Source organism: Coenobita brevimanus, chromosome 94, assembly GCF_032717465.1.
Source record: "Coenobita brevimanus isolate Jiangsu-jjx chromosome 94, ASM3271746v2, whole genome shotgun sequence".
Taxonomy (NCBI): domain Eukaryota; kingdom Metazoa; phylum Arthropoda; class Malacostraca; order Decapoda; family Coenobitidae; genus Coenobita; species Coenobita brevimanus.
In genome coordinates this window covers 7,242,387-7,263,211 of record NC_137047.1, presented here as the reverse complement: position 1 = coordinate 7,263,211, position 20,825 = coordinate 7,242,387, and the positions used below count along the sequence as shown (strand labels likewise).

Below are 20,825 nucleotides of genomic sequence, written 5' to 3'. Positions count from 1 at the left end.
GCTACTACTAACAGTGTACCAGTCTTTAACGTGTTGCAGGAATAAATATTTTGTTGTATTGCAGGACTAGCTAAATGCATTGTTGTGTTGCAGGACTTTCCTTGGCCATCCTGGTGTGTCTGTGTTGCACCCGTGTGGACTCTCCCATATTCAGGTCCTGCAACCGACGCGACAACAACGACAGCTACAGCACTTTGGTTCCATAGAGGTACCCCTCGTGTAGCTCCTTGAGGTCCACTTGGTAGCCCCTAGAAGTAGCCCCTTGTAGCCCACCTGGTAGCCCCTTATAGTTTCCTTAGAATCCCCTAGTAGTCTTGTGGTAGCCCCTTGAAACCAAATTATAATTCATTCACCTTAGCTAGGCGGATAGTCTTGTCTTTTTGAAGCTTGTTTGCAGTATCTCCATGACTGACAAAAGACTGCACCTCTGCAGTACATTCTCTTCATAGCACTTCGTGACTTGCATCATAATCTGTTCTGTTATAGCTGTGCATTCAAGCTGGAGATATGTGCTCCTAGTTATAGTGAACAAAGTATATCTTCTTCAAATAAACATCTCACCAATGTCCCGTTTTCCTTGGGGTTGGAAAATAAATACGTACCGTACAAGTTCAGATGTACGTTTGTAACTCTGGTGTTTTTTGGTCTTTGAAATGGTGGAAGGTAGGTAAAATTTTACATTTCGCAACATCTTTTATTTATTTATTTTTTGCTTTAAACGGATGTAACTGAAATCTAGCACGAATCGCTGGTTTTCGTTTTAGCTCTCCAGCCCGCCCCCACTTTTCCCTCCTTTTATTTTTTTGAGGGGGGTGGGGGAGTAAAATTTTATCTTGATGGAGGACACTCAGTGGAGCTTGCGGTATGTATATTTTCATTACACGACCACCAACTGTAAAAAGCTGTATTAAGAGTTGTTCATGATTGTATTTTTAAGCCTGAGATCGTGAAGGGAAGACAAGACGCACAATCTGATGATCACTTTAGGATACCTGCTGGAATGAGGTTTGCCCGGTGTGCACTTTTTATTAATACAGCAACGAGATAGAGGGCCACATTTTCGTTGGTTTTTGAGATTTTGTGCATTTAAGTACCTGAGAAGTGTGATGAGTAAGGATGGAAGTTTAGAAAATGGAATGCTTGAAAGGGTTCAGTAGGGAAGAAATGTTGCTGGTTTACAAAAAACATTGATAAGAAATAGGGAAATGAGCATGGAAGTAAAAAAGTCGCTGCATGATAGTACTGTGATCCCCACTGCAAAGCTTGGCCCTTGTTGGAAGGACACAAGTCATGAGTGAGAGCAGTGGAAATGAGTTCTTTGAGAGGATCATGTGGAGTTACGTGGAGAGACAGACCGACAAATGAGAAAATGAAGAACGTTGTGGTGTGGAAATGGATGTGATAGAAAGTGTTAGGAAAGATACATTGCGGTTGTTTGGCCATGTGGAGAGGATGGAGAGTGAGAGACTTACGAGAAAAGTGTATAAGTGAGGTGGAGGGGGGGGAGATGGAGGGGGAGACCGACGATGAGATGGAGGGATGGAGTAGAGGTATATGAGAAGGGGGTGTAAGTTGGGGGGAGGGCAGCGAAATGGCACGAGACAGGTGACATGGAGGCGAGTAGTTTGTGGCCACCTCTTACTGAATTCAGGCGTTTGGCTGTAGATAGACAGATATTCCTGAGCGAGATATTTTGTACGTTATATTTTAATATCCTCTCATGTGTTACTGATGCAGACAATGTCGATACGCAGTTGAAGATACAAATACCATTAAAGGTTTAGATATTTTGCTTTATTTAACAAGTTCACCATGAAGTTTTATTCTGCGTTTTTACTACGACGAGAAAGATGACATGCCTAGAGTCTTAAGGTGATAAGATTTCTTAATACTGAGAGTTAATGACATCAGAAATGTGGGGCTTTCCTTCCCTTCTCCGTGATCTCATTTTATTAGTGTTCCAATCACAATCATTATGGAGCGTGTTTCTGGTTCGTTTTCGTTTTTCAAGGCTCTAACATGCTTGCATGAGTCGGCCTTGGTCACCTAATGGCGGCTCTTCATGTTGCTCGATCTCTGGCAGCTTCCCTATTTAGTCCCTTTTTGGTTGGCTTCATTATTTTGTAACTCCTCTCCCTCAGCAATTAAATGTGCATATCACACCTTATTAATTCGCTTGTACGTTAGTGATCCAAACTAAGTCGATGTAAAACAGCTACACATATATAACAACAGCAAGGAAGGTGTAAGAAAATAAATCGTTACGGAAGAGGCATTATGACGTAAGTCTACGCCAACGGGAAGTCGACTAACTCGCTTTCACTGGTCGAGGCGCATGTTAACCTTCTAGCGGGTTTATTCAGCTGATGAAAAACCCTCCCGGTGAAAGGACTAAATCTGCTCTTAAGTTAATCTAGTGGTTATCGCCGTCAGTGCCTTATGGGGATTAGGTAATGCTCATTGACTGGGTTGTCTGTGATCGTGAGCTTCATGTGTTTAGTTGAAAACTTTTATTGTAAAATATTTGTGTATTGTTATTAATGTATCACTATCTGGTATATATACATGTAAGTCTAAATTATGTGAATTATAACATAATAAAATGAAAACTTTTTTGAAATTATGTATGTCTTTTTTTAAGTGAATATAGTTTAGTAATACATGATGCATTTCGAATGATTTCATGGGAAGTATTGGTTGTAAAGTATCGATGCCACGATTCAAGGTGTCGTTTCAGCCCTGCATGGAATACAAAACTGTTACACCATTTTCAAGGTGGACCTAATTCTGTGAAGGTCGAAATCAATCTTCCATTTTTTTTTTTTAAATTAACTGGAGCTTTGTTAACATTGTCACTTGCACTTAGTACAGTACATCGTTTTCATTCTGCTCAGGTGTCTTAATAATAATAGTACAAGCAATCATTATACTCGCTGGGAAGGAGACACGTTGAAATAACAGCGGTATTGTTAAAAGCATATGAAAAGATGAAAGCATTTGATTAAGCCGTCATACTGGTATAGCGAGTATCAATACAAAACCTGAGCATCGCAGAGTACTTTCTTGGATGAAACTGTAAAACAAAGTGAGAAAATGTGAGGGCGGAAGTGGCCCGATGTTGACGGGAAGAATGGGAAATGATCAAAGGCGTTTTCTTTGGACAGTATTGGTATATCCATATATATTTATGTTTATTAAGGTACGGTAAGTCAGGGTTAGTTCAGCCCCAGGCCAGATTCTTGATGGATTATTTTGCCAATTCTCGGCACTTGCGGGGATGGGGGGGGGGAATTTATAATTTATTCTCAATTTTAGCAAAATAATTGTCTCGGCGACCAATATCTGGTCTACATATCGAGGAACTGCATTATAATTCAACTTACTTCGGGATGGTTTCGAGGGTGAGGTCAGCGGGGAACACGAGAGACGTGGTTGCCATGAGTGGTTTGGGTGATGGCGGCTGCGCTAGTGCAAAGAAGGTAAAGTAAGAGGGCCATTACATACAGCCTGTATGAAAACTGGGAAGAGATGGAGGTATGATGATGTCTGTTTTACCTGGGAGAAGTCAGAGCTCTGGGCGGGTGGAACTCCTGCATTTTACGCCATAGCCCGAGTATGCCCTCTCATAATGAAATTTTGTGAAGGTGTGACGCTGGGAAGGGTATGTGAGTCGGAGTTCATCAAAGCTTGGATAACAAGGACATTCACCTGTATCCTGAAAAGTGTTGGTCGCAGGTTGGTTGACATTCATGAAGCAGGATTATCAATTACTTTTATACGGGGAAATTGATGGTGAATAAGAAAGAATGGTGATAAGTTTGGTGTTATGATTATTGATTCTGGACTCATAAAAGGGAAGGAGCCAGAGGCCACCTGCTGTAATCTAGTTAATTTGAAGATGCTCATATATATGAGTACTTTTGAGGTGCTTCATGGTACTTCTCTTCCAGGTGAAAAGAAATATGAACTCTACTTCGGTACGTACATAATAGTGTTCGTTGTGAAGTGGTTAAATAACAGTATTTGTACCTTGTGCATTTACTTATTTAATGAGTGGGATGAAATAATACAAAATGAATGCGCTGTGGACTTTATTGATAGTGTTCTGTCTTGAAACCTGTGCTTCTGTCTCTTCTCTTACCGCCAAGCTGTCCTAACATTTTGCTTCCTCCTTCCTATTGGCCTGCTTCGTCCCCTCCTCTGTCTCATGTGCCCTACACCACCATCTCCATCAAGAATATCATGCCAGATGCCACCCATCCCAGAACGATGATGAAGAAGATCCCTTGCAGGTGTTCTAAGCTTAGTGACGTCACGCCCTCCCTCTCCACCTCCTCCCCTTCCTCCTCCTCTCTTCCGGCTGCTCCCCCTCCTCCCTTCACATTCGTCGAAGTCTCCTTCACTTCCTCAAGTTCTTTCTGTAAGTGGAGGCAGAGGGATGAGAGAAGCAGACTAGTATTCTCTTTTTTTTTTTTTTTTTTTTTTTCAAGATTGCGTAACACTTCTTCCTTAGCGATTTATTATGCATATTACGCCTTCAGTAACTCGTTCGTCACTTGTGCAGAGTATGTCAATATTAAGAATTGCAAACACACACACACACACACACACACACACACCAGGTACTGTACGTATCTCACCGCGTTGCGAGCATACAGCCTGAATGACCTAAGGAAGGAGTGTCTGACCAGGCCAGCCGCCACCACCCAGCCAATCACCTCGTCGAATTTGCGCTTGAGGGGTGAGTGGCGCTGCACGGCCATAGCGATGCTGAACGGCGCGAAGCACTCCTGGAAGGGGGGGGTGCTATTCATAAATTTCTGTGACTGTATTGTGTCGAAAAATATTGTATTCCTGTTGCCATATTCGAAATCTTTCTTAAGTTTTGTATGAGGCTGATTACATTTTTGTTTTCCTGGTGCCGAATTCACTAAATTTCTTGATCTAATGTTGGGTAAAAGATTGCCTGATTTGTTTTTTCATGTTTACTCGTATTGCTAACAGATATTTAAAAAAAAAAAAGCGAGTCAATAACAACGTGGAAACTTCAACAAAAGCATTATTCTTAATATTTAACTGTGGAGAGTAGGTAATCCTGTCTACTGAGATCCTTTACGAATATGTCCCCCTGATGTGGAGCAGAGAGGAAAGGTCTGGTGACAGTGATGGTGAGTAGGAGGGGTCTAGTGGTAACAGTGAGGGGCAGGAGGAAGGGGTCTGGTGATAGTAATGGTGTGGGGGAGGGAGTGGGGATCTGGTGATGTTGAAGGTCTAGTAGTGATGGTGAGGGGAAGGAAATCTGGTGATGGTGGAGGGAAGGGGAGTCTGGTGATGGGGAGGGGGTCAGGTCATGGTGAATGGGAGGGGGATAATGGTCAGGGTGAAGGGGTATGGTGAGGGTATGGGGTGTGGTGTGGTGAGGATGGGGGAGTCTGGTGATGGTCTGGGGAAAGGGGGGGGGTCTGGTGATGGTGAAGGAGAGGGTTTCTGGTAGTAGTGAAGGGGGGGTTAGAGTGATGGTGAGGAGGTGGAGGTCTGGTGGTGCTGAGGGGGAGGGGATCTGGTGGTGGTGAGGGGAGGAGATTTCAGGTGAGTAGGCCTGGTGACTGTGTTGGGGAGGGGAACTGGTGATGGTGAGGGAGGGGGTCTGATGGTGATGGTGAGGGGGGGTCTGGTGGTGATGGTGAGGGGGGGATCTGTGGTGATGGTAATTATGCGGGTGAAGGGGAGGGGGGTGTGCTGAGGGGGAGTGGGTCTGGTAATGGTGAAGGGGGAGGGGCTTTAGTGATGGTGATGGGGGAGGGGATCTGATGATGGTGAGGGGGGTCTGATGATAGTGGGGGGCAGTTTTGTACCAAGGTGTGAAAAGGAAAGCAAGCAGCAACAGATCCAGTCGTCCACTCGAGACTTTGTTAAAGAGAGTAGTATGAATGTATCTAATTCTGTGAGTAGTAGGTAAGGACAGGAAAACAAGAAGGTTTTTCCATGCTTGTGTTTCCTATTCTGTCCTTATCTTCTCATAGAATTAGATATACGAGTAGTCATAGTATTCTAGACCCCTTCACCACTGCCTTTATCAGACCCCCTCACCACCTTTACCAGACCCCCTCACACCATCACTGTCACCAAAGTCCCTCCCCTTCCCCTCACCGAAATCTTAACCCTTTCAGTACGGTGGCTTTTTAACCTATGTTCTTGATACTGCTTTGGTTTATGCACCTTAGAAGAGCCCCCTAGTAGTGCAGGGGTCAAATAAGGTTGTACTTAACCCCTGAAGGTGCAGGTCTCTTCTAAGCGGAATAAAATAGTCTGGGTATCGAAGAATGTAAAAAGAAAAATCGTCGTACAGACTAATCATAATAGTTTCGTCTCCTCTAACAAAAAACATTTTCTTTTCATTTGGACAGTAAAGACAGCAAACCCTCATGAGGCGCATCCTGGCCCTGCCCCTGGACGTGAACTTAGTGGCAGCGACAAACGCGAGGTAGGGACTGTTCTGGATCATGACGGCGCGGCCCGACAGTACCCGGGGGAAGATGTCACTGGCTTCGTCATAAGGTTGAAAACGCTGCTGCAGGCTCTGAGGTAGGGAAAAATTGATAAATATTGTAAATTAAAACTTGGCAACCTACACGTTATTCCATAGGCTTCCTGCTTAAAAGTTTTACCAGTATAACACGTAATAGTAACTTTTTTTTTAATATATAAATGTAATTGCGTCTTTAGAGTGAAACGATCATTTTATTACTTTTGCCCTAGAAAAAAATGGTGAAGTCCTAGGAGTCCGACCACCATTTAAAAAAAAAATCTATTCCTTTTTTTTTTTTATAGAATAAGTATATAGGATGGCTGGATGAATAACATCACCAGCTTTATTTTCCTTGTCTTCAGCTCTCAAGAAATGAGGTAGTAGTCTCTGTAACAAACATCCACAAAAGGACCATTAATAGTCTGCTGTTGTTTGCTTTTCTTTGTATTGTTTTGTAATGCATATCTGAAAGTTTCTTATCGTATGAAAATGATCTTGTTGATGGCCCTTTCTAATCTGCTGATGTAAAATGAACTACGATGAAAATGTATTTTGTGTTATCATAAATTCTAGTGTATGATTGCCGTTAATGGCTAAAAATTAGAAACAGTATACTGAACGGCGCTTTGACAAGCGCTGGGCGTCCCTAAACTCTCTACATAGCCTACCTGAGGGAAGTGTTCGTAATACTGAGACGGTTGATAGCGTAGGGTTTACAGTCTCCAGTTATCCCTTTGCCACAAGATATTTCTAAGCTGAATAAAACACCTGGCAGTAACGCAAACTAAAGTCGAAAAGGGTCATGTATGTACTGAAAGGGTATTAAAAAGTCATCCTTGTGTGTGGCAAAGGCCTGTAATAAGCTAATCCATCCTTTTCAGTGTCATCATACCATACCCTGTCTTCTGCCTTCCGAGCATCATATCTTCCCCTTATTTTTCTGCTTTTCTACCTCCTACCTTCCCTTCCTTTCTCCTATCTTTGCCCATCTTTCCTCCTTTCCTACCTCCTACTTTCCCCCTATCTTTCTTCCTTCCCTCCGCTTTTTCTCCTTCCCAACCTCCTACCTTCCCCAATCCTTCCTACTTCCTACATTCCCCCATCTTCCGTACCTCATCCTTCCTACCTCCTACTTTCTCCCATCTTCCCTGCCTCCTACCTTCCCCCATCCTCCCTACCTCCAACCTTCCCCCATCTTTCCAGTCTTTTGTCTTCCCCAGTCTTCCGTACCTCCTACCCTCCCCATCTTTCCTACCTCCAACCTTCCCTCTTTATTCTTACCTACTGCCTTCCTCGATCCTTCTTCCTACCTCACCACCTATCATTCCCAAATCTTTTTTCCCTTCTTACCTTTCCCCAATCTTTCCTATTTTCCTACCTTTCTCCATCTTTCCTCCATTCCTTCCTTCCTTCAATCTTTCCTTCATCACCCACCTTCAGATAAGGGTCGCTAGCGGAGCCAAGCGCGTTGCCGTAAAACTTGCCCACCCCCGAAACTTCCAAACCCGACGCGTGGAGTTCCTTAATTGTTTCCATGGTGGCGGGAGCTTTTGACACGAGCAGGTAAGCAGTGAGGTTGGTGGAGTAGGCGATGGTGAGCGTCATGGTGTACAGCCACAGGAAGATGATGAAGATGCGGGTGCTCTGCGTCTTAGGCACTATCACCTAAAGGGAAAAAATGGTGGGAAGAAGGAGGGTGTGGATCTTGTCGTTTATTTCCAGTTGTGATGTGTGTATGAAATGTGTGTTGAACTGTAGAGATATGAGAAAGTATTAGCGCAGGAATAAAATTTTATAATGCTAGTATGGAGAATCGTCTTTGTGCATTGTTATCATCATTTCCATTTTTATAAACAGCCTACTGAAAACACAAGCGCTGGACGGTGTAATCCCCATATTTTTACTTTAGTACATGGACGGAAGGAGAATATAATTATTTTTCTCTTATCTCTAACGAAAATGAAAAAAAAATTAGTATGCAAATATTATTGATGGACATTATATATATATATATATATATATATATATATATATATATATATATATATATATATATATATATATATATATATATATATATATATATATATAATGACTAATTCTGACCTAAAAAGTAAAACAAAACTTTTCGCTTATTTCGCGTGCCACGATTTCTGACAATTTAGCGCCGTAATGTCGCGTGTCATCGCCAAAAGTTTTGTTTGGTATTTTTCTGACACTCCTTGGACTTACCCCGACCGAATGTAACAAGAATTAGGTAGTTACCGTTCTAGCGAAAGAAACGAACAAACACAGACAGACACACAAATACACAGCTTCGCTTTATTGGACAGAAAGAGAGAGAGAGAGAGAGAGAGAGAGAGAGAGAACCTACCTGCGCTTCACAGGAGTGTAGACCTAGAGTGTAGTACCAGCTAACACTCAGAGATGCCAGGCTGCTGACCTCCTCACCACCGCTAGAGGGGGGGGATAGGGAGGCTTAGGTTAATATATATCGACTACACGAGGGTCATCTGTCGGTGTGAGGACAATGCACGCAGAAGACGAGTAAAGATTCTCTCCATACCCACCACTCGTATAGTGTTTTATGACAACTTTCCTTACTGTGATGCATCTGTCACTGCCACTCTACCACCGCACCATTACCATCTATTACGTTATCTACCACTACTACCTACTATATCATCTGCCACCACCACTGCCACGTACCACCGTCCCTATACCTTTATAGCTCCCAGCACTCGTCCACAACACCACTATTGCAACAACCATCGACACCTATTAACCGCTGACATCAGGACCTTCTTCCACACCACACTACGACCACCACTGCACCTACTTAATCCCCAGCACTCTGCCATGACACCACCACAACAACAACCATCACCACCTACCACCCACAAAACTCCCATCACTCTACTACCACCACCTACCACTGTCATTGTATACCACTCATACTTTCACCACCCACCATCACCATAATCCATCCAGCCACATACCTATTTCCCTAATCCCTATACGCGATGACACGTGTATTCTCGCCCGGTAAAGGGGCTTCCTATACCCTTTTTCAGGAAACATGAAGGAGAGAATTTTACAAAGCCTTTGCCAAAATCGGAACACGAGTGACCGTGTGAAGGATTCAGAGGTCCCCTCGGGATTCTGGACCTTCCTCCTTCCCTCTTCCGTTTTCTTTCCTCTACACACACACACACACACACACACACACACACACACACACACACACACACACACACACACACACACACACACACACACACACACACACACACACACACACACACACACACACACACACACACACACACACACACACACACACACACACACCTCTAACTATTCCCGTCTCTAACTTGCGCTCTCTCCCTCACTCTCTCTTTCAGACTAATTCTTACTCACTACGTTATTATTTCGTAAAAGTATGTTACTTTCAGTTTAAGGTAATGGAAAAAACATTGCCATTGTATAGCCTTTAACAGAAAGCCCCAGTCCATTTTTACTCTCGTTTTCGTATATATCTTAAATGAGTATCATTGAAAATATAATAAATCTATATAATGTGTATCAATGGTAGGCCACATTTTTTTGCCTGTTACTTACGTATGTTACTTTCAGTAGGTATACTAGGTAACAGTGTAAAAGAACATTTGTTACATTATACAGTAAATAGCTTTTTTCCTGTACCTTCGGCTCTAAGCTTCATTAAAGTGACACCGACATGTATGATTTTATTTATTCAGTATAAGTGTATACTGACATTACTGGTACACAACATAACCACTCAGACTGACTAATATTATCAAAACAGTATATAGTGTATTGCTATATCACAGATTTTTGTTAACCTTTCCTTCGTGTACGTTTTTCTTATCCAAAGCAGCAGGAGCGGGAGCACCGCTACATTTCGTATAAAGTAGCGTAACCAGTAACGCCACCACTTTTTCGGGCTAGTAACGGGAATGGGAGCGCCGCTACTTTTTATTAGTAGCGTTCCCAGCACTGCTGATGAGGATATTTGCTTTGAAGATATTCTGACTTTCCTTCCTCAAAGAATGGGATATTTTACAGTCAGACTCCCTCTCTTCCTTCTCTCTCTCTCTCTCTCTCTCTCTCTCTCTCTCTCTCATCTTTTGTCTGTCAGTCTTGAACCTTTGTGGGAACGACTTTGCTTCACCTTACGTCTCAGGGTAACTCCTTTCCTTTCTTTCCATTCTTCCTTAATTCCTTCCTTCCTTTCCTCGACGTCTCTTTCTTTCCTTGTTTCCCCTTCCTCACTTTTTCCCATCCAGTTCCCTTTTCCTCCTCCTAATTCTTTTCACCATTCCCACTCCTTTTCCTTCCTTTCTTTTCACCTCCTTCCATATTCTCCTTCCCAGTTCTTTTCAGCATTTCCTCCCTTCCTTCCATTTTCTCCTTCGCCCCCTCTTTCTCTTCCCTCCTTGCCCGTCCTCGTACCCTCTCCTCTCCTCCCCCTACGACTCCCCCTTCCTCTCCTCCCTCTACCCCTCCCCCTCCTCTCTTCACAGGGGCCAATTTAAATCCCAACTCAAGTTCCAACTAAAGTTCAAACTCAAGTGCCAACTCATGTCCCAACACAGGTACCAAACGCAAGTACCAACTTAAGTCTTAACACAAGTACCAACTCAAGTCATAACTCAAGCGCTTAGACCCAACTCAAGCGCCAACCTAAGTCTCAACTCAAGTGCCAATGTAAGTTACAACTCAAGTGCCAACTTGAAGTCTCAACTCATGAATCAACTTAAGTGCCAACTCAAGTGACAACATGTCAACTCAAGTACGAACATTAATCCCAACTCAAGTGAAACATTAAGTGCCAACTCGTGCCAACTTGAGGCAAAACTCAAGCGCCAACGTAGGTCCCAACTCAAGTGCCAACCCATGTCTCAACTCAAGCGCCAACCTTAGTCTCAACTCAAGCACCAGCTTAATTACAATTCAAAGGTCAGCATAGTTCCCAACTTAAGTGCCAAGGTAAGCTCCAACTCAAGTGCCAGTGTAAGCTCCAACTCGTGCCAACGTAAGGGCCAACTCAAGAGATAACTTACGTGCCAACTCGTGACAACACAATAGCCAATTCAAGTGACATCATAAGCGTAAACTCAAGGGACAAAATAAGTGCCAACTCAAATGCTAACTCAGGTCCAAACTCAAGCGCCAACTTAGATCCCAGCTCAAGTGACAACTAAAGTCCCAACTCAAGCGGCAAGAAGTCTCATCTCAAGCGCAAACTTAAGTACTAACTCAAGCGCCACATTTAGTCCCAATTAAAGGGCGAACATAGGTCCCAACTCAAGCACCAACTTAAGTTCCATTTCAAGCAGCAGCTTAAGTCCCAACTCAAGTGCAAACTTAAGTCCAAACTTAACTGCCAACGTAAATGCCAAATAAAGTGCTAACGTAAATGATAAGTGCAAACTTGTGTGCCAATTCAAGTGCCAACTTAAGTGTCAACTCAAATGCAAACTGAAAAGAAAACTCAAATGTCAACTTAACTGGAAACGCAAATGCTACCCTAAGTGCAAACGCGAATGCCAACTTAAGTGCAAACGCAAATCCCAACTTAAGTGCAAACTCACGTGGTGACGTAAGTTCCAGTTCAAATGTTAACTAAAGCTCCGACTCAAGTGCCAAATTAAGTCCCCAAATAAGTGCCAACTTAAGTCCTATAACAAGTGCCAACTTAAGTCCTATAACAAGTGCCAACTTAAGTACTAAAACAAGTGCCAACTTAAATCCAGCACAAGCGCCAATTTAAATCCCAACTCAAGTACCACCTAATGATCAAACTCAAGTGTCAATTCGTCCCAACACAGGTACCACTTGGGTCCAAACACAAGTACCAACTTAAGTCCTAACACAAGTACGAGATCAAGTCCTAACTCAAGCGCTAACCATAGTCCCAACTTAAGCGCCAACTAAGGTCTCAACTCAAGCGCCAACTTAAGTCCCAAGTCAAGCGTAAACTTGTCCCAATCCAAGCACCAACTTTAGTCCCAACTCAAGCACCAACTGAAGTCCCAACTCAAGCACCAACTGAAGTCCCAACTCAAGCACCAACTGAAGTCCCAACTCAAGCACCAACTGAAGTCCCAACTCAAGCACCAACTGAAGTCCCAACTCAAGCACCAACGTAAGTTACAACTCAAGTGCCAACGCAAATAACGACTCAAGCACCAACATAAATCTCAAATCACGAGTCAACTGAAGTCCCAACTCATGCGCCAACTTATGCTGCATCTCAAGCACCAACATTAATCCCAACTCAAGTGAAACCTTAGTGCCAAATTGGGTAAAAACTCAAGCGCCAACGTAGGTCCAAGGTCAAGCGCGAACTTAAGTCCCAACTCAAGCGTTCCAACATAAGTCTCAACTCAATTGCAAACTTAAGCCCCAACCCAAGCGCGACCTTAAGTCCCAAGTCAAGCGCAAACTTAAGTCCCATCTCAAGCGCCAACTTAAGTCCCAACTCAAGCGCCAACGTAAGTCCCAACTTAAGCGCGAACTTTGAGTCCTAACTCAAGCGCCAACTTAAGTCCCAAATTAAGCGCCAACTAAAAGTCCGAACTCGAGCGCTAACCTAAGTCCAAACTCAAGCGAAAACTTAATTCCCAATTCAAGCGCCAACTTAAGTCCTAACTTAAGAGCCAACCTAAGTCCCAACTCAAGCACCAACTTAAGTCCCAACTCAAGTGACAACCTAAGTCCCAATTCAAGCGCCAACCTAAGTCCCAACTCAAGCGCCAACCTAAGTCCCAACTCAAGCGCCAACCTAAGTCCCAACTCAAGCGCCAACCTAAGTCCCAACTCAAGCGCCAACCTAAGTCCCAACTCAAGCGCCAACCTAAGTCCCAACTCAAGCACCAACTTAAGCCCCAAGCCAACTTAAGTCCCAACTCAAGCACCAACTTAAGTCCTAACACAAGCACCAACCTAAGTCCCAACTCAAGCGCCAACTTAGGTCCCAACTCAAGCGTCAACCTAAGTCCCAACTCAAACGCCAACCTAAGTCTCAACTCAAGTGCCAAAGTAGCTCCGAACTCAAGCACCAACTTAAGTCCCAACTGAAGCACCAACTTAAGTCCCACCTCAAGCACCAACTTAAGTCCCAACTCAAGCACCAACTTAAATCCTAAATCAAGCGCGAACCTAAGCCCCAGCTCAAGCGCCAACTTAAGTAAAAACTCAAGCGCCAACCTAAGTCCTAACTCAAGCGCGAACTTTGAGTCATAACTCAAGCGCCAACTTAAGTCCCAAATCAAGCGCCAACTTAAGTCACGACTCAAGCGCCAACTTAAGTCCCAACTCAAGCGAAAACTTAAGTCCCAACTCAAGCACCAACTTAAGTCCCAACTCAAGCACCAACTTAAGTCCTAACTCAAGCGCCAAACTATTTCCCAACTCAAGCACCAACTTAAGTCCCAACTCAAGCGACAACCTAAGTCCCAACTCAAGCACCAAAGTAGATCCCAACTCAAGCCCCAGATCAAGTGCCAACTTAAGTCCCAACTCAAGCCCCAACTAAGTCCCAACTCAAGCACTAACTTAAGTCCCAAAACAAGCACCAACCTAAGTCCCAACTCAAGCGCCAACTTAAGTCACAACTCAAGCTCCAACCTACGTCCCAACTCAAGCTCCAACCTACGTCCCAACTCAAGCGCCAACTTAAGTCCCATTGAAGCGCCAACATAAGTCCCAACTCAAGCGCCAACTTAAGTCCCAACTCAAACGCCAACTGAAATTCCAACTCAAGCGCGAACTTAAGTTTCAACTCAAGCGCCAACTTAAGTTCCAACTCAAGAGCCAACTAAAGTCCCAACTCAAATGCCAACTTAGTTCCAACTTGTCCCAATTTAAGTGGCACTCAGATGGCACCTATCCGGAAGAGTTCTACTTTAGTTCCACTAAGTTCAAGTTCCACTTAAGTGGTACTTAAGTGATACTTAAGTGGCACTTAAGTGGAACTTAAGTGGAACTTAAGTGGCACTTAAGTGGAACTTAAGTGGCACTTAAGTGGAACTTAAGTGGCACTTAAGTGGAACTTAAGTGGCACTTAAGTGCAACTTAAGTGACACTTAAGTTCCACTTAAGTGGCACTTAAGTTGAACTTAAGCTCGACTTAAGTGCCACTTAAGTGCCACTTAAGAACCACTTAAGAGGAACTTGAGTGGAACTTGAGTGGAACTTCAGTGGCACTTAAGTGGAACTTGAACTTAAGTGGCACTTAAGTAGAAAACTTCCACATAGGTGTAATCTGAGTGCCACTTGAGGCACTTGAAGTTGGCACTTAAATTGGGACAAGTTTGAACTAAGTTCGCACTTGACTTGGGACTTTAGTTGGCGCTTGGGTTAGGACTTAAGTTGGCGCTTGAGTTGGGACTTAAGTTGGCGCTTGAGTTGGGACTTAAGTTGGCACTTGAGTTGGGACTTAAGTTGGCGCTTGAGTTGGGATTTAAGTTGGCGCTTGAGTTGGGACTTGAGTTGGCGCTTGAGTAGGGACTTAAGTTGGCGCTTAAGTAGGGACTTAAGTTGGCGCTTGAGTTGGGACTTAAGTTGGCGCTTGAGTTGGGACTTAAGTTGGCGCTTGAGTTGGGACTTAAGTTGGCGCTTGAGTTGGGACTTAAGTTGGCGCTTGAGTTGGGACTTAAGTTGGCGCTTGAGTTGGGATTTAAGCTGGTGCTTGAGTTGGGACTTAAGTTGGCGCTTGAGCTGGGACTTAAGTTGGCGCTTGAGTAGGGACTTAAGTTGGCGCTTAAGTAGGGACTTAAGTTGGCGCTTGAGTTGGGACTTAAGTTGGCGCTTGAGTTGGGACTTAAGTTGGCGCTTGAGTTGGGACTTAGGTTGGCGCCTGAGTTGGACATAAGTTGGCGCTTGAGTTGGAACTTAAGTTCGCGCTTGAGCTGGGATCTACATTGGCGCTTGAGTTTTGACCTAAGTTGGCACTTAAGGTTTCAATTGAGTTGGGATTAATGTTGGTGCTTGAGATGCAGCGTAAGTTGGCGCTTTAGTTGGGACTTGAGTTGACTTGTGAACTGGGACTTAAGTTGGTGCTTGAGTTGTAACTTACGTTGGCACTTGAGTTGTGACTTACGTTGGCACTTGAGTTGGGACTTCAGTTGGTGCTTGAGCTGGACTTCAGTTGGTGCTTGAGTTGGAACTTAAGTTGGTGCTTGGATTGGGACAAGTTGACGCATGAGTTGGGATCTTAGTTGGCACTTGAGTTGGGACTTAAGTTAGCGCTTGAGTTAGGACTTGAGCTCGTACTTGTGTTAGGACTTCAGTTGGTACTTGTGTTTGGGCCCAAGTAGTACCTGTGTTGGGACTTGAGTTGACACTTGAGTTTGAGCTATAGTTGGTACTTGAGTTGGGATTTAAATTGGTGCTTGTGTTGGATTTAAGTTGGCACTTGTTTTAGGACTTAAGTTGGCACTTGTCTTAGGATTTAAGTTGGCACTAATTTTGGGACTTAATTTGGCACTTTGGTCGGAGCTTAGCATTTGAATTGGCACTTACGTCACCACGTGAGTTTGCACTTAAGTTGGCATTTAAGTTGGCATTTGAGTGTTCTCTTAAGTTTGCATTTGAGTTGGCACTTGAACTGGCACTCACATTTGCACTTATCATTTACGATAACACTTTATTTGGCACTTAAGTTGGCAGTTAAGTTTGGACTTAAGGTAGCGCTTGAGTTCGGACTTAAGCTGGTGCTTGAATTGGAACTTCAGTTGATGCTTGAGTTGGGACGTAAGCTCGCCCTTTCGTTGGGACTAAAGATGGTGCTTGAATTGGGACCTGAGTTTCCGCTTGAGATGAAACATGATGGAGCTTGAGTTGGGACTTAAGTTGTAACTTAAGCCAAGACCCAAGCTGGCGCATGAGTTTGGACCTGAGTTGACGTTTAAGCTGGCACTTATTTTGTCACTTGAGTTGGCACTTATTTTGTCACTTGAGTTGGCACTTATGTTGTCACTTGAGTTGGCACTTGTGTTGTCACTTGAGCTGGCACTTATGTTGTCACTTGAGTTGGGAGATATGTTTGCGCTTGAGTTGCAACATAAGTTGGCGCTTTAGTTGGCACTTAAGTTAGCTCTTGAGTTGGCATTTACGTTGGCACGGCACTAGTTGGAGCTTTCGTTGACACTTACGTTCGCACTTGAGTTGGAGCTAACGTTGGCACTTGAGTTGGGACCTATGCTGACCCGTGAGTTGTGATTAAGCTGGTGCTTGAGTTGGGACTAAGGTTGGCGCTTGAGTTGAGACATGGGTTGGCACTTGAGTTGGGACCTACGTTGGCGCTTGAGTTTTGACCCAAGTTGGCACTTGAGTTGGCACTTAAGGTTTCACTTGAGTTGGGATTAATGTTCGTACCTGAGTTGGCACGTTGTCACTTGAGTTGGCACTTAAGTTGATTCATTAGTTGGGACTTAAGTTGACACTTGAGTTGTAATTTACGTTGGCACTTGAGTTGGGACTTAGGTCGGCGCTTGGGTTGGAACGCTTGAGCTGATACTTAAGTTTCCGCTTGAGTTGGGACTAAGTTAACGCTTGAGTTATGACTTGAGTTGGTACTTGTGTTAAGACTTAAGTTGGTACTTGCATTTGGTAACTGTGTTGGGACCTGAGTTGGCACTTGAGTTTGAACGTCAGTTCGTACTGGAGTTGGGATTTAAATTGGCCCTTGTGCAGAGAGGATGGGGAAGGGTAGGGGGAGGAGAGGAAGGGGGGAGTCGTAGGGGGAGGAGAGGAGGGGGGGAGAGGGTACGAGGACTGGCAAGGAGGGGAGAAAAGGAGGGGGCGAAGGAGATAATGGCAGGAAGGGAGGAAATGCTGAAAAGAACAGGGAGGGAGAAGAGGGAAGGATGTGAAAAGGAAGAAGGAAGGAAAAGGAGTGGAAATGGTGAAAAGAATTAGGAGGAGGAAAAGGGAACTGGATGGGAAAAAGTGAGGAAGGGGAAATAGGGAAAGAAAGAGACGTCGAAGAAAGGAAGGAATTAAGGAAAAAAAGGAAGGAAAGAAGGAGTTAGCCTGAGACGTAAAGAGAAGCAAGGTCGTTCCCACAAAGGTTCGAGACAGGCAGACAAAAGAGAGAGAGAGAGAGAGAGAGTTATCGTGCTATCGGACAGACGTAAACATGAAGCAAACTAAACATTATAATGCTAACAAAAACAACACTAATTCTACTGTAAATTTGTGTTTATCTGACGGAAGTGGGCCACTGACAGCTTGAATATTATGTTGTGGTTCCATGAAATTTAGTCAGCTTTATTCCTGCTCTAAAAATGAGTCTCCTTGGTTACTATAGCCGCGGCGCGCGACTCTGAGGTTGTTATTATCGTGCCCTGGCAACCTACGATTCAAAAGTGCGTGATTTCGCGTATAATATCAGACGCATGTGATTCGTGTATAATATGTTCGTGTGGAATATTATTCGTGTATAATATATTCGTGAACAACAATATGATTCGTGTACAATATGTTCGTGTATAATAATATTCGTGTATAATAATATTCGTGTATAATATGTTCGTGAATAATAATATTCGTGGATAATATATCCGTGCATAATAATAAGATTCGTGTATAATATGTTCGTGTGTAATATTATTCGTGTATAATATATTCGTGCATCCTTATATTCGTGTGTCATATTATTCGTGTATAATATATTCGTGCACAATAATATGATTCGTGTATAACATGTTCGTGTATAATAATAATCGTGTATAATATATTCGTGCATAATAATATGATTCGTGTATAATATGTTCGTGTATAATAATATTCGTGTATAATATATTCGTGCATATAATATGATTCGTGTATAATATGGCGAGTAGAGGTAGGGGAGAAGATGAGAGAGAGAGAAGAGAGAGGTATATGTGAGCAGGAGAAGGGAGGTTAAGAGACTGGTGAAGGAGAGTAAGAAGAAAGTGGATGAAGAGTTTGGGAGGAATCTGAGTGTGAAATGGAGGGAGAGTAAGAAATTGTTTTGGAAGGAGGTAAAGAAAGTAAGGCACTGTGAAAGGGGAAATAATAGGGGAGTGAAAGATAGGAATAATAGATTGTTGGTGGAGAAGAGAGAGAAATTGAGGAGATGGAAGGAGCACTTTGAGGATTTGTTGAATGTAGAGAGTGAGAGCAGTGTGAGTATAAGTGGTTGGGGAATGGCTGGGAGAAGAAGAGATGAGAGGAGGGAGGAAGAGATCAGTAGGGCGGAAGTAGTGGAAGCGATGAAGAAGATTAAGTTGGGAAAGGCCCCAGGAATTGATGGAGTGTGTGGTGAAATGCTGAGGTATGGGGGTGAGATTGTTGTGGAGTGGATATGGAAGTTGTGTAGTTTGGCTTGGGAAGAGGGAAGGGTTCCAGAGGAATGGAAATCAGGTATAATTGTTCCTCTGTACAAAGGAAAAGGGGAGAGAAAAGTATGTGGTAACCATAGGGGTATTTGCCTTCTTAGTGTGACTGGTGAAATATATGGTAGAATACTCATTGATAGGGTTAGGCATATGACAGAGGAGCTAGTTGGAGAAGAACAAGGGGGATTTAGGAAGGGAAAATGGTGTGTAGATCAGATATTTGTTCTAAGATGTTTAGTAGAGAAGTATCTAGAGAAGGGAAGGAAAGTGTATGCTGCCTTCATGGACTTGGAGAAAGCTTATGACAGAATAGATAGGCAAGGTATGTGGAAGGTATTAAGAATATATGGAGTGGAGGGGAAATTGTTGAGTGCTGTGAAGAGTATGTACGAGGGAGCTAGGGCTACGGTGCGAGTGGATGGTGAGCTGAATGAGTTCTTTGATCTCAATGTGGGACTGAAACAGGGGTGTGTGATGTCTCCATGGCTGTTTAATATATATATGGATGGGGTTGTAAAGGAGGTGCAAGGTAGGGCAGTGGATGTGGGGCTGGCCCTAATGAATGAGGGTGAGATTTGGAAGCTTCCGGTGTTGCTGTTTGCTGATGATACAGTATTGTTGAGTGAAGATGAATGGGAGTTGCAAGGTTTGGTGAATGAATTTGGGACAGTGTGTAGGAGGAGGAAGCTGAAAGTTAATGTAAACAAAAGTAAAGTTATGGTGTTTGAGAGGAATGAAGTCACAGAGTGTGCAGTGAGATTGGATGGTGAGGATATGGAGAATGTGAGTGCATTCAAGTACTTGGGTAGTGTGATGAGTAAGGATGGAACTTTGGGGGATGAAGTACGTGAAAGGGTACAGCAGGGAAGGAAGGTTGTTGGTACACTGAAAGCAGTGATGAGAAATAGGGAGGTGAGTATGGAAATTAAGAAGTCACTGCATGATGGCATTGTGATCCCTACCCTGACGTATGGAAGCGAGGCGTGGACCTTGCAAGAGGGGAACAAGTCAAGAGTGAGAGCAGTGGAAATGAGTTACTTGAGAGGAGCATGTGGAGTGACGTGGAGGGACAGGTTGACGAATGAAGAAGTGAAGGAACGTTGTGGGGTAGATGTGGATGTGGTTGAAAAGATTAGGAGGAATACACTGAGGTGGTTTGGACATGTGGAGAGAATGGAGAATGAAAGACTGACTAAGAGGGTGTATGTAGGTGAGGTGGAGGGAGGGAGAGGGAGGGGTAGACCGAGGATGAGGTGGAGGGATGGAGTTGAGAGATATATGAGGGAGGGGGGGTGAGCTGGGGGGAGGGTAGTCGAATGGTGGGTGACAGAGTGACTTGGAGGCGTTTTGTCTGCGGCCACCCTCTGCGGGATTAGGGCGTCGGGCTATAGATAGATAGATAGATAGATAGATAGTATAATATGATACGAATCGGACGCACTCTCGAATGGTAGGTTGCCAGGGTACGATAATGACAACCTCAGAGTCCTGCTCTGCGACTACAGTCTATTCAGTCCTCTAATCTGACTACAGAGAAAGAGAGAGAGAGGGTAGATGGGGGAGGGAGGAGGGAGACAAGAAAGGACGGAAGCAGAGGTTTAGAGAGAGAGAGAGAGAGAGAGAGAGAGAGAGAGAGAGATGCTAGATGGGGGAGGGAGGAGGGAGAGAAGAAAGGAGGGAAGCAGGGTTTAGAGATAGAGAGATAGATAGATATATATATATATATATATATATATATATATATATATATATATATATATATATATATATATATATATATATATATATATATATATAGAGAGAGAGAGAGAGAGAGAGAGAGAGAGAGAGAGGGTAAGTCCGTTGATGAAATGCGAATATGGATATCCAGCTCTGATTGAAGCAAGGGGAAAACTGCAGAC

The 20,825-nt window shown here is 43.7% G+C and overlaps 1 protein-coding gene across 1 annotated transcript in view; it reads right to left on the bottom strand.

The window, feature by feature from the left end:
- Positions 1 to 4,214: 4,214 nt before the first annotated feature.
- The window catches only part of LOC145412988 (ionotropic receptor 21a-like), a 30,862-nt gene continuing 14,251 nt past the window's right edge, over positions 4,215 to 20,825 (bottom strand). The window contains exons 9-13 of the mRNA XM_080282811.1: positions 8,904 to 8,985; positions 7,964 to 8,194; positions 6,422 to 6,580; positions 4,649 to 4,790; positions 4,215 to 4,372 (exon numbers count right to left, since the gene is read on the bottom strand). Of these exons, the coding sequence (XP_080138937.1) occupies positions 4,215 to 4,372; positions 4,649 to 4,790; positions 6,422 to 6,580; positions 7,964 to 8,194; positions 8,904 to 8,985 (772 nt within the window). The remainder of the gene's footprint in view (positions 4,373 to 4,648; positions 4,791 to 6,421; positions 6,581 to 7,963; positions 8,195 to 8,903; positions 8,986 to 20,825) is intronic.